The 14,417-nt window shown below is 36.8% G+C and overlaps 1 protein-coding gene across 1 annotated transcript in view; it reads left to right on the top strand.

Moving 5' to 3' along the window:
- GABRA2 (gamma-aminobutyric acid type A receptor alpha2 subunit) overlaps positions 1 to 14,417 on the top strand; it is a 49,011-nt gene that overhangs the window by 25,196 nt on the left and 9,398 nt on the right. The window contains exons 4-7 of the mRNA XM_026033567.1: positions 7,262 to 7,482; positions 9,414 to 9,496; positions 11,606 to 11,749; positions 12,603 to 12,755. Of these exons, the coding sequence (XP_025889352.1) occupies positions 7,262 to 7,482; positions 9,414 to 9,496; positions 11,606 to 11,749; positions 12,603 to 12,755 (601 nt within the window). The remainder of the gene's footprint in view (positions 1 to 7,261; positions 7,483 to 9,413; positions 9,497 to 11,605; positions 11,750 to 12,602; positions 12,756 to 14,417) is intronic.

Below are 14,417 nucleotides of genomic sequence, written 5' to 3'. Positions count from 1 at the left end.
CTTCTCACTGTGTGATCACCCTGTGTAATTTGGATTATGATGTTACTGAGACAACTGTATCAGATTAATGGACATAGAGYTTTGCAAAATACAGAAAGCAGGTTATGTGGAGAAAAATGGTCAAATATTTAGGAAGATGTTTAAACATACAAAAATGTAAAATACTATCTCTGTGTATCTGTAAGAAAAAATATTTAAAAGAAATTGCAAAATTTATTTTCTTGTAAGGAAACTTTCATGTTATGCATCATGCAGGAACAAGAGACATTTTGAAGTAACAAATTAGAATGAAACTAAATATTTCCTGGTACAGTGTGCTTTTTTTAAAGGAACTTAAGGACTCACTAATAGGGAGTCATAATTTGGGAGAAAATATTCTCTTTTTTTTTTGTAGTAATATCAGTTTTCAAGCTTTGTTTCCATTGAGATGAAAACAGTACTGATGTGTCACATGAAAAGATACTTCATGAACAAATACGTTTCTTTTGTCACTGCACGTGTGACTTTGTTKTGAGCTGTTGTAAGCCTACGTATGCTGTCAAACATGGGGGTGACATAAGAGTACGTCATGTGTGTTTTAGGTACTTCATACTGAATTATCAATGTGAAATACTATATAGGGATTTTAGAGATATTTTCGGTGTGAAATTGTGAGGCTTTGGAATGTTCTATTTTTTCCAAACTTACCCCTAAAATGTTTCATTGGAAAAAGAAGTTTGGTTCTTGCCAACATCTTCCTAATTCTCCAGCAATTTCGCAAACTGAATCTCAGAAATTTCAGGAAGGTGAAGATGAGTAGGGAAGATTAGTATGTATTCGAGTCTGGAATATGAAGGATGCTCGGGGATAATGACATTTGAATTGGAGCTTAGGATGCTGTTCTTACGCAGTGATGTTGGCTCATGGAGTTGATTAGATAAGAAATATTTGTTTCCCTCACTAAGTACATTAGTTCCCATTAATGATAGTATTGTATTGTGTGTAATCACAACTCAGTACAATTGCCCAAGTGTAGAGTTTTATTTAAATTCTCTTTATTTTTCCATCTGTCATAATTTTGCCAAAAGGAAATTAAGGGGGAACTTGATTTGTGTCTGATTCATTCCGCAGAGCAATGAGAATCACGGAAGAGAAACCAAAGTGTGGRATTAAACAGCTTTTACCTTCAGTGTTGTCTATTTTTGTGGTGTTGTTTCTCTGAAATGCTTAAATTCAGTATTGTAATGCTATGCTTTGCAGGCCTGCAGCCAGATCAGTGATACAAATTTGCTTTGTCACTAGCCTAAGAAAAAAAAAAGCAATATTTTTTTAAGAACAAAAGCTGACCAGAAAAAGTGAAAAACAAGACATCTCTGGATTGTTAATAACATATTTTTCTGAGGAGAATTATAAAGCTAAATTGTGGTTGAAGTGTCTAATTACAACATTATTAGCTATGGCTCTTCAGAGAAGCAGATTAAGATTAAGGAGATGTATGAGGTATAAGTCATGACAGAATACAGGAGTGCTACCAGCTGATCATTCTCATAAGGTTAAAAAAAAATAAAATAAAATCCGGAGTGGAGTATTTCTGAAAAATCAGTAAACCAGGTGCTGTCTTCCTTTGTACCACAGGCCAGATCGTTGCCTCCGCAGGCTGAATTTATAGGCTGGAATGGTGAGGCTGAAATGGGTGGCTGCCTCCCGTGATCCCTGCTGCCCTTCTGCGGGGCAGGGTCGTCCCCAGGCTGTCAATGCTGCTGCATCAGCTGCACCAGTACTGGCGGTTCCTTGGTCAGAGGCTGCATCCAGGCCCTTCCCTGACGTTAGCTCCCTACTTGCCTCCTGTCCCTGGCGCCAGGCACCCAGTGTGTGTCTGAGGTAGCTTTTTTTCTCTACGGCTGAGCAGAAAAGGGAAAGAGAAATGCCTGTGTTTCCAGTGGTACTGTTATGGATAATGTGCAGTAGTCTCTTTTCTAAGTAATCCCTATTTGTGTCTTTCCTGTTCCTGTTATCCCTCCATGGTGTCTATTTGAGACCCTGAGTTTATTCTCCATCAGATCTATGGAAAAGATGAGAAAGAAAATAATTCAGGGGATGTCTTTTTTCACAAATGGATATGAATAGGAAGACGTTTCTCTGCCTGCTGACACTGTCATTCAGACTATTTAAATAAGTTTTTCCAGACTTTTTTCAAATGCTACAAGTTTATATAAACTGCTTGAACAAAAATACTTGAAGTTGACAAAAGAAGAAGAAATAAAATGCTTGGAATGAATTATCCAAATAGAGAAAAATAGAAATGTACCTCCCCTTCTTTATAGTATTGAGAGTCATATACCTGACAGATATTATAAATAATTAAAAATACAAAATCCTTTAAAATGTAGTGATAGCTAGGACACTGTATGTGTTTTCAACAGGGGCTTTAAGGATTTTGATTTATTTTTTTTTTAAAAAAAGGAAGAAAAAGAAAAAGCAATTTCTCCAGAATTTCTCCAGAATGTTTCTGGGGCAGCTGGTTTTATAGCAAAATGCCTACTTCAATATTTGTAAAAATTGTATTCAAACCTGCCAAAGAGCCAAAAGAAATATCTGGCTGTTTTCTCCCTCTTTGGTCTGTGCACATATCAGAAGGTAAGTTTTGGAAAGGGAGAAATGGACTCAATTTATGCATCTGCACAGTGGGATTTGCTGTTAGATACCCACATAATGAAATGTGCCATCTGTACAGAGCYTGAGCAGTCGATGTTTGTGACTGGAGTCTAGAGCGGTTTTTGTAAGGGAGGAAAATTGCGTCCCCAAAATCTTTTGTACGCTGTGGCTCCATCATCCGCTTCAGTCCTGGTGCTGAGACAAAAGWGCTTTAGAGGAAAGAGGAGCAGGAAGTGGGGCAGAAATGCCATTTTTCCAGTCTGGTGGATAGTTCTAGGTGGTGCTAGGACAGGGATGATCTAACTGTGTGGCTCAAGCACGATGGAGGTTTGCAGAGCGTTGTAGGGCATTAGCCTCTGCATACGTCCCGTATTAGCCCGGAGTTATCCTGCAGAAAAGGAAATGACCAAGGCAATAAACAATTCCTCCTATTACAAAACTTGTTTCAGCTATTACTCAGAAACCATATCCAAACCCTTAGTGAGGAAGATTGGTAAATTAACTTAAGGGAATGACATTATGATTGCATGATTGCAGCGCTCATCATATGTAAATACCAGATCATAGCAGGAGTTCAGATACGTCCAAAAAGCTACCAGACAGATAAGTTTACTCTGAAAAATTCCATTGAGAGTCTTGCCTAACAGTTTCTTTGGTTTCATGGACATGTTTTTGATCCTTGGTTGCACACCAACCATATTAGCATGCAGCAATATTGGCTGCATATTAATATTGTCAATTGTTTTTAAACTAAACTGAAGGGAAAATGTCTTTGCCTTAAGGAGGTGGATATGGAAACCTGCCTCTGCTAAAGGAAAGGCAAATAAGAGGCAGATATGTTACCAAGAACTTTTTTTTTAAGAAATAAAGAAATTACATTATGAATAACCTTTGCCTTTTAAAGTTTTGTATTTTACAGTGCTTAAAGTTTGCACTTTTGTGGCAGGTTGTGTACTGTTTAAGGGCTTTAACAGTAGACAGGAAAAGACCAAACGTCCTGTAGGGAATTGATTCAGAAAAATGTGCACAAAAGCAACTCTGGCCTCAACCGCTCACTAAATAAAAAGCTGTGTTCCAGGAGGTGATTAATAAAATGTTCAGTCTGCACCACGACGGTACTGCTTGCTACTTGACGTGCACAATTTTTGAAGTGTTTGGAACGCTTCCGTCTCTGCTCTAGATGCAAAGACTGCCAAAATCTGCCAACTGTGCCAAGGAGATGAGAGGAATACAGTTTTTGTTCTCTCTCTGAACTCCTCTAGCCTTAACAATAGGGAATACTGTCCTGTAAGGGAAATGGATTGCCTCTACCCTGGTCAGCTTCTTCCAGAGATCCTAATGTCTTTAGTTATGTTACGAAAGTCAGTCCCAAATACTATATATTAGAGGAATGCAATTATTTCACCATTTTATTCTTCTGACCGATGAATTGGCATAAACTCTGTGCTTCTGGCAGTGTAATAAGATTCTCGTTCTCTGCCTCTAAAATTTCATGGAGTTTGGTATAAAGTGTACTTGGCAGCTTATGTTTAATTCTGTTGTGTTAGAGTTCAGCTGTGAGAGCACCATTTGAGACACACAGGCGTATTTGGATGTCCAGAAGTCCTTTATAGTTTTGAAAGTAAGATCCTGTGGCTTTATCTTATGCTGGAAACAGTTTGGTGCTGTGTAAAGCTAATACACTTCTTTTTCATGTAGGACAGTGTCTGCAGACTGTATAAAACAGATGTCAGTTATTAACCTGGGTTTCTGTCTCTAGAATCCAGATTTGAATTTCTAACAGACTTTAAGCCTTTCTTGAAAAAGTAAGCATTAGTAGCATCTGTGGCAGAGTGACTCCTATTTGAAATAATTACAAAATCTTTATGTAATCTTTGAGCAGACGCTGACTTTTTAACACATTGCTTATGTTTGAAATGCTTGAATAGTTTCCTTTGAGTTATTTTATTTTTTTTTTTTTTTATTATGTATAGTGATTGCTGTAGGGTTATTCATGATCATAAATGGAATGGATTTAGTTTGATTGAAGGAACTTGAAACAGGGACCAAGCACCAGGATATAAGAGATCCRGGTTTTATTTTGCTACCACTAATCATATAGGTTAATTTCACTGAGTGCCTTAGTTTTCCTTCATATAAAGCTGAGATCCCAGTAAGTCTTTTGCAAAATGCATCTGTATGTGAGATCTATAGAAAGAAAAGTTATATAAGAATATWTTTTTTTTACTGTTATAGATAGTGGTAGGAGAAGATGGTCACGATCATTCTCACTAAAACTTGGTTTATTCCCTTTTTTCATCTTCTTAGTGGGATATTCTGCAGAGCAGAGATTGCCAGTGTGTATTGAATGGAGATTTGCCAGTGAAGAAATTAGAATTACCTGTGGATCTTTCAGACTTATCATGGTGGTCTTTCAAGGCTGCAGCTCTGATTTTCCCGTGCTTTTTCTTCTCCTTAGGCAACTGCTGTACGTCAGATGCTTTTTTGAAATGTTGCTGTTTTGATTTAGTGGCATTTCTTGTCTGCATTTTTTCACTTTTATATCTCCTGTAATTTTCTCTATAGATGATGAAAGCCTGAAGAAGCAGGACCTTTGAAATTCTTTATTGATGGACACATCGAGAAAAMTTAAGATATATATTTCATCTGTCTGTGTGTAGGGGGGTATTTGTCAAAGGCGCTTGCAGGAATTATCACATACTTCTGTTGAATTTCAGTGGGATTTCAAAGTTCTGCTCCCTCRGGCTCTGAGAAGGCCCTTGAAGTCTTGTTCCCTCAGGCTGCTGTTCCTCTTCTTTTATACCACAGCCATCAATCTTCCGATACACAGCAAAGATTTCTTTTATTGAATATTCAGTGCAGCTTATCTATTTGAAACAGGACAAAACCTTTCAGACAGAAAAAATAAGGAAGCCTTTAGGACATTTTTTTTCCTTGAATTACCTGGTATTCCTAGTAAGATCTCATATATTCTGCTGTATCTTTAAGCACACAGTTCCTGCTGCCCTTGATCATCCTTGATTTTCTGTGATTTCTAATTTTCCTTGACACATTAGAGACTGTTAAGAAACTTGTAATTTCTACATAGATTTTTAAGTCATGATATTTAACAAATAAAACAACATGTAAATCAGAAATAAAATGGGACATTTCAGTGTGGTCTGTGATAGAGAAGTGGGAAAATTACTTGTTGTGGGGGAGTGTCTCTTTGGCAACGAGGAGAAACAGAAAAAGATCAGGTATAATGTGTGAATGAAATGAAAAACTCCTGATGAAAATGACTTTCTCTCCTCCCCTTGACACACTGCTGCAGCTTGCAGACTGCTCTTTCCTTTTCCACCTGCCTGATCTAGAAAAGATGCTGCAACCTTTGGGCTCACAGAGGAAGAGGAGCAGAGAGAGGCAGTTTGTGGCTTCTCGTTGTGCACCCAGTAGCAGCCCTTTGTAAAACCATACAGTTGACTGCATCTGACCAGTGCTTTGTTAGCCAGTGCACAAGGAAGCCACTAAAAAGTGATGGGTTCCTATAAGTTCCCTGAAACCACTTTGAACTCTCTGCCTTATGTTGTTTGGATTTTGTCAGGGCTGATCCCTTCAAGGATAACATACTTCTAAAACAATTTGCTTAAACTGTTGCATTTGCAAGGCAATTGCAATAGTACAAACTGTTGCAGCATACTAATAACTTGGAATTGTGGATCCATTTTGYATCTGTCCAGCAAAATTGGAATCCYATTAGGGTAATATTTGCCTCTGTATAATATAGTTTCCTACAAAATTTTCATGATGATGGAATTACAGTTTATAAGCAGTGCTCACAGTTAGAAACTACTCAATCAATTTACACATTTGGTTTGAAGTTAATTGATGACCTTATATGTCATTGTTTAATCAGTATCTTCTTTTTTCATCTAGCCAGAGTGACACAGGCACCTAGTATAGGTCATCAGTTGCCTTTTTCTTGCATCCTATTCTTCAGACTACATTTCTTTTGTAATATTAGGAATCAAAATAAAATCCTTAMATATGCATGGCTTTCAGCAGGTAATGTCTCACCTTTTGTTCATCAGCTTGCAAATGGGAGCTTGAATCTACCTTTCCTTGTCAATATACTTATGCTATTAAATTTTTAACTATAGGAGGGCCTTTCTGCTGGTTTATTTTCCTGTTGGAAAAATAAAATAATCTCTCTTGTATAAATTTTCCTGGATATATTGACCTTTTTTTGGATAGACTTTTTCCCTTCGTTTGAAATTCAGCCATTTCCTGTGCTCTTGAAATTCTGAATTACTCTCCTACAGGTGCATCTAATGCATTTAATATCGTCTTATGCCTTTTTATTTTTAATGTAAAATGCTTGATTTATTGAAATTATCTTTCTCATAGATAGTATGAGTACCAGTTACAGAGATCTACAAATTTGAAGCATTCAAAATACAATGTTTAGCCGTCACGAAGATTAATCACCTGTCCTTAATATCTTGAGTTCCTCATGTGATTTCATTTGTTTTTCTACCTATCATATAATTTTACCAAGAGATGTGTGCTTTTCTTTTCTCATTGTAAGAAAAAAAAAAACAGAATAATGTTTCATTGTGTCAAAAAGCATATCTTTATTTCATTGTAGGAATACACAATAGATGTTTTCTTCCGTCAGAGGTGGAAGGATGAAAGATTAAAATTTAAGGGCCCCATGAACATTCTTCGATTGAACAACTTAATGGCCAGCAAAATCTGGACCCCAGATACATTTTTTCACAATGGAAAGAAGTCAGTGGCTCATAACATGACAATGCCAAACAAGCTGCTTCGAATCCAAGATGATGGCACTCTCTTGTACACCATGAGGTAGGCCTTGTCATCTGTTCTCATCTTATTTTTGGTGCGAGTTTTTTAGATTACAGTTACATTAGGTTTGCCAGAAGATTTTCCTTATTTGTGACCCAGCAGAAACAGTATGTTTCTAGAAAAATGTATGTTTTGTTTCCATTTCTTCTACAGGTTGGTTTGGTGGTTTTGAACATACTAGGTTTCCTGCACATTCCTCAGGTTTCATGSCGGTAAACACATGAAAATATGCTGACCAGCTGCTTTGAATCCTTAGGAGGAGGACTGAACAGGAATTGCTAAAACTCAGACTTTACTAACTCCATGTTAAATTGCTTAAACTGGCTTATGATTTCTGCTGAAGGGCTGTGAATGTATGCATTGTACTAGCCATGGGCAAATTCATTATTGAGAGGAGTGACAAAACAGGAGGAAGAAGAAAGGGTTAATAGTGACTCAGATTCTCAGCAAGAACTGCAGGGAAATTGGATCTTTCTAATAGCAGTTTCTGTATCTCTAATTACAATATTTTACTTAGAGGTTTAACTTTTGCATGCTGTGCRTGATTAGCAGCTAAGGTAAATATTTAGCTTTTAAAAAATATTACATTGTTAAATTGGTTGGAACATATCTTACAAAAACTACAAATATGTATGCATAAGCATAAGCAATATATTTATAAGACTAATTTATTTGATTGCTGTTTTTGTAATAATGTTATTCATAACATGAAAATGCTCGATGTGGTGATTGGAGAGGTTTGAAATAGTTTGCTGGAAAGTGAGACCCCGTTTATTAATAGTTTTGCTTGGACTCAAATCAGTATTTGAACTCTTAAATAATTTTTTACCTCCCAGGAAATATTTCTGTCGTATGCTATAAATAGTAAGAAATACATTTTGAAATAATTTTGAAGTTTTATTTTTTAAATAAGGTCAGTTATGTCAGCTAGAATTAACAGAGATCATTTTCTATGATCACGAAGTTCTTTGCTGTGCTTCCAGCTGTTTTCTAACTCTCTTCTTATCCCTTTACCTCCCCCAGTTTCAGAACCAATTTGGGAAGAAATAGAAATATGGAATTTTTTTTTTTGGTGAAGGGAAGGTAGGATGGCAAAACATAGCCGGGAGTGCAGTGACTAGGGGCTACTGGGGGTACAGGAAGATGTAGCTAGTGTTTGAGGACAGATGAAGAGAGAAGGAAAAACGCTGGAAAAATTTCCACCCTTACAGAGGTGACTTACAGAACAAAAAACAGGCGCCGAGTAGTTTTTTTCGTTTTTTTCTGGAATTAAAAGCAATAAGAAACAAAAGTCTGACAAAAGTTTTGTTCAAACTTTTCCTTTTTACTCCCCGATTTAATATTGAGATATTTCTGGTAATATTTCACAAAATGAGCAAAAATTAATGCATTCTTAAGATATTGTCATGCTTATATAAAAGCAAAATTACAAATCACTAGTGTCTTGGAAATGAGTGAGAATATGTCTTTTGAAAAAAAAAAYGCAAATTCTTCTTACTACAACTTCCATTAAAATCAAGCTAAACAAAAACCCTGAAAACTATGGAGCACAGTCCTTTGGTAAATCAGCTTTGGTAAATGTGCTTTTGTAATGAGCTTTTGAGAGACGTATAATCACATATGTACCTCAGAATAGCATGAAGAGGAGATGGCTGTTCTTAAGAATCTGCCGTTRCATAATTTATACTTTCATTTAAATGGCCTTTTTGCAATTTTGAGGTCAGATGTTTTAAGTTTATTGTGTGATAAGTCAGTGTGTTCTGAAGCAACACATAAAGAGGAAGAATCAAGAGCTGATTTAAATTCTAATTAATTTAATATAACATTTCAGTTTCATCTCCTAAATCAGCATGAACTCTGTTCAGTTTTGTGGAATTGATTTTCTTGTCCTGCTAACTGACTTAACTGCATAACGAGCTTTTGACTTTAAGACTTACAGTCCAAGCTGAATGTCCAATGCACTTGGAGGACTTTCCTATGGATGCCCATTCGTGCCCACTGAAATTTGGCAGCTGTAAGTACCAAACCAGAAGTACAGACTTTGATTAGTGAATATCTAACATTACCCAGCATCACTTTGTTTCATGAAGTTGATACACAAGAGAGTATTTTTTTCAGTTGCAACCAAACATATTGAAAAGTTTTGTCTGTTCATTCTTGTGTCTTTTAATGAATTTAAGAGTTTTCTTGACTGCATTTATCAGCAAATGCTATGGACCTAATTCAGCACTGCACTGATCTATTTTCATTCCAGTGTGCCAAGCCATTCTGATGAATGTGCTTATTTTACTAATGAATACCACATTAAAGACTTTGAAGAATGACTTAAAATTTGTTTTTATTTATTGAAATATTTATTTATTTTTATCATTAATGGTCTTTTGTTTTTATATCCTTAAAAAGTGAAGGCAAATGGCTTCTTTTCACTAATTGGCACATCTCCATGTTGAACAAGTGGACTTTGATCTCACTAGTCTTATTTTTTATGTTGATACAGCTCTATCTACCTAAATTGCATTCTTTCTTTCTTCTTGGTAAGTTAGGTCCACACAATGTATGTTACCTGCATTTTGTACATTGAAAGCTTTCCTTTTTTCCTTTGGCTGCAGTCTGGATTCTCTACTAGAAAAGGACATGATTTTTTTTTTCGGAAGGTGGTTAATACCTCTAATTTCCGGCTGATTCTGTATCACTTGCAGCCACTACAGGTTGCAAAACAGATGCTRTGCTGTCGCTGGTGGCAGCATTCACCAGAGTTCATCATCTATCAGAGCATTTTCCATGCTCTGTCCCTAACTCTGATATGTCCCTTTTCCTTAACACTGGAAGGACAAGGGAGTGCAATGTGGCACAGTTTGGTTAGAGAAGAGGCTCCTGATGATGTGTCYACTACAGAAACATCTTAGCTATAGAGATAAAAAGTCATTAGAATTAATTTTGTTCGTCAGTGAGCCATCTTTTTTTTCTAAATCCCCCCCCAAAACAACCAAAACTGAGGAGGCTGAGTTCAAACTAGCAGCTGACAAGACTGCTTGTTTGCATCAGAGAAAAGGCCTTCTTATTGGAACCTGAAGCTCTAGAAGGAAAATATTAACAATTTTTGCTGGACTTTCTGGACACTATGATAGTGTTGTACTGTAGTGTTGACTGTCCCTCTCCTAGATTTTTTATATAGCCTGTTGCATGAAGAAGCTTCTCTCAGGGCCTCTAGAGGTTTCTCAAGTGACAGTGTCAGCAGCAGAGCAGAAATGGTGCTTCTTTAGTTATTTATTTTTTTTACTTCACTGTAATCGTAGGAGAACTTCCATCAGTGGTTTAGCCTTGTCATACTCTTCATACTTCATTTTATTAGTAGTGTGTTAGGCTGGAAAAACTCATACTCTTTTTCTTYTGTTGTTTGTTCCTAAGTTATAGGAGAGGCATTAATGCTATCTAAAATGCAGTATTGATTTGCTTCCATTCTAACTTATTTGACAGGCCGTAGGCTAAATGTATACTTGATCTTTTATTCTCATGAATAAACTGTGAGAACAGCCTGCTTAATCTCAGTGTGCCCCACAAAGAGATGCCATGATAAGAAGTGAAACTTGCAAGGGAATGCATGCCAAGGCACAGAGCTCCTACAGTTTTAGGAGCATTGCCACAGAACCTGCCATCCCATTTTAGGTATGAATTTTGGCTAATCAGAAAATATTTGTGATACAGTATCAAAGGGGGAGAATTGGGGCAAGTGAAAGGCAGAACAAAATATGAATAATTTTCCAAAAATTTTCATATGTCCTGCATCTTACAAATTGTCCTCTTTATCCGGCTTACATAAGTTTTAGGATGCATGTGTACTCTCTGGTAAGTCTTTCAACAGTGTAGAGGGACTGTTGCATTTAGTTTAGTAGCAATACATTGTGGTTAATAAGGTCACAAATCAATGCCCTGTTTCCATGCTGCAATAGGCACTCAGCCTTCAATCAAGTTATTTTAAGTGGTACAGCATTTTTACCATAAAATCTTAGGGGTTTGGTGGGGAAGATAATTAAGTAGCTTTCCTAATTATGTAAGTTTTGATGTTACAAATAAAGGAAGCTGTTTAGTCTAAATTCCTGACAAAATATTTTATTTCCCTCAGATGCATACACAACTTCAGAAGTGACGTACATTTGGACGTACAATGCTTCCGACTCAGTGCAGGTGGCACCAGATGGTTCAAGACTGAATCAGTATGATCTTTTAGGCCAGACAATTGGAAAAGAGACAGTTAAATCAAGTACAGGTTGGTAAAAAATGTTTAAAGAGAAAGGCAATCACTTGTTGWTAATAAACACTAAGTGTTTAAGTAGTGGGAAGGCTACTGAGAGAAATTATTACAATGTGTGAGCTATTAAGCATAGTTTTTAAATGTATATGTACAGACAACATTTATGGCCACTTTATTGTTGCTTTGAAATTAATAAGTAACAAATGMTGACGGTGAACTACTCCCCAGTCACTGTTTTAATATGCTATCTGTAGCCTAATCTTGAATCTAAATATAATATTTTGTTTGTAATCCAAGTCTTAGATAATTCTTTTAATTTAACATGTTAAACAGCACTTTTTTCTCTACTAGTTAGTAAAGTGTACTGCTTTCAATATTTTTTCCTTTTTCCTTCTTTTTGCTATTAGACTCCAGATTATTCTRCCTAGTTTAATATACTGTAAACAGACAGATTTCTTGTATGTGCATGGTTGGGGCAGATCCCCGTGCTTGTCTTCTGACTGTAGAATAAGGKCTTAACATGCACTTTTGGGAGCATAGAGGGTGGTCTTTGCAGAAGCCTGCTAGTCCAAAGTGATAGTCATGGCTTACAGTACTTCGTGATGATAAGAAATCATTCCTATGACWTACTCTGCAGATTGAATATTGATCTCTCCTGGAGTTCAGTGGAAATAAGCTGAAGTTGTGTTCACTGATAAAAACTAGCTTGTATTTTGTAGGATGCTTTCTACTGCAAAATATGTTTTGTGCAATTTAACCACAGCACATCTTGTTCACATAAACATACTAAAATATTTTTTTTGTCAAAGAAATGGAGCTTGTTAGGATGATAACCTTTTTACATTGTCTTTTGTTTGTTGTACATTAGGTGAATATACAGTAATGACAGCTCATTTTCACTTGAAGAGAAAAATTGGTTATTTTGTCATTCAGACTTATCTTCCCTGCATCATGACTGTCATTCTCTCTCAAGTGTCGTTTTGGCTGAACAGAGAGTCTGTACCTGCAAGGACAGTCTTTGGTGAGTATTCTGAGCAACATTTGCTTTGTTTGCAACATCTGGAGCTGGTAGGAAGCTTTTGTGAAGCCTACTTGGCAAAAAACTCTTATTTTCAGGTTTGTTTATCTGATTGTAGAATATGATACTGTTTCTAGTCCACAGAGCTTTCATGTGCAGCTTACAGATCTCGAAAGAATCCCAAAGTTTTTGAAAATTAGTGCATAGAAGCACTAATATAGCCTTGATTTTTTTAAGATGAAAAGGTTTTCATAGGATGAAATAATATTTCTGTTTAAAAATTGAACTTAGATTCTTTTTGAAATTTTGGTCTTTCTGGCTAGTTCGTAATGGCGTGTGCTTCAAAGAACTGAACAGCTTCAACTGTGCTGAGTAATGGTGGATTCCTGACATTAAGTTCCATGTTCTCTTCCTCATTAAAGCAAAGCAACAAATATCTCTCTTTTTTGAGTAACGTGCAGCTCTTTTAGAGCTCAAATAGGTTTAAAGAAAAAAAGACTAKCATTAGGAAAAGAAAGTAACGTTTGTAGGAAAACAATCACTAGAAAGACCACCTAAAATCAGATGTTTAGTTCTCAGTAAACACCATGGATCTTCAAAAAACAAGGCAAACTCAAATGCACTCAAAATCTTTCCTGTGAGAGAAAATGCCACACCAGTATAATGAAAACTGCAGATACGGACCTTATTGAAGTCATTTGGGTTGGGTCAGTTGTTTTAGTGGGACCAGCATTCTACCATGTTTTCCTAGGCTGTAAACAGACTTTTTTTCCTTCAAATTCCTCTGTGAAATTTGCCATTTCTGCTTATCACGCTGTATTTCTTTATACTTCTTTCCTGCTCCATCCTGTTTGCCAGCCTTTCAAGTACCCTGTTAAATCCTCCTATACCTTATTTACCCTTTTCCTTATCCCTACCTAAACCTGCTTTTCCAAAAAGATAGTCTCTCAACTTCTCTTCCCAAAATGCACTTTCTGTTCTGGTGCTGTCATCAGCAAAGCACTTCCAGAATCTTGTGTCTTTTCCTGTACGCMGTCTTCATGCTTTATTTTTATTTAACTTATATAGTTGAGAAAGAAGTAATGTCTGCATGGCAGCCTGTTGCTTAGCTCTTCCCAGGCTTAGAATAGTAGTGATATGTGATCATCTTGCCTGTTTTAGGATGTGCCAGGTGAACTGGCTGGGATGGCTGCAAAAACAGAACCACAGGGTCCAGTGACATTTGTATTCTAATAATTCTGTCTCAGCAAACAGTCATGTGCACATACACACATACCCCTCACTCACACTCACCAAGCTCCAGGGTAGCTCACACAAGCACCACAAACGCAGGGGAAAAGGGCAGTGATTTGGGCTGCTTTGTATGTCTGGGTTCTGGCTGGCTGGCAGCCCCATCCCTGCACACAGTGCTTGCACCTCAGGGTGCCTTCTGGACAGGGTTGAATGTCTCCAGAGAAGATAATTTCTTGACTATTTACTTCACTGTAGAGAGGATCAACAGCATAAGCCACCAATGACCTCTCTCATTGTGTAGCCCCAGGCCAATCTTCTTGGCTTTCTCTAACAAGCAATTAACAGTTGTCACTGAGGTTCTTGCCACTGTCCAATTTCCTGTCTGTGCTACAAAAATGTTGTTAATGACAAATTCACGACAAAATTCATCTA

The sequence above is a fragment of the Nothoprocta perdicaria genome, unplaced genomic scaffold (assembly GCF_003342845.1).
Source record: "Nothoprocta perdicaria isolate Ctin4 unplaced genomic scaffold, notPer1 scaffold_13, whole genome shotgun sequence".
NCBI lineage: Eukaryota > Metazoa > Chordata > Aves > Tinamiformes > Tinamidae > Nothoprocta > Nothoprocta perdicaria.
Note: the sequence above shows the minus strand (reverse complement) of the source record. Positions and strands in the feature narration are given on the sequence as shown.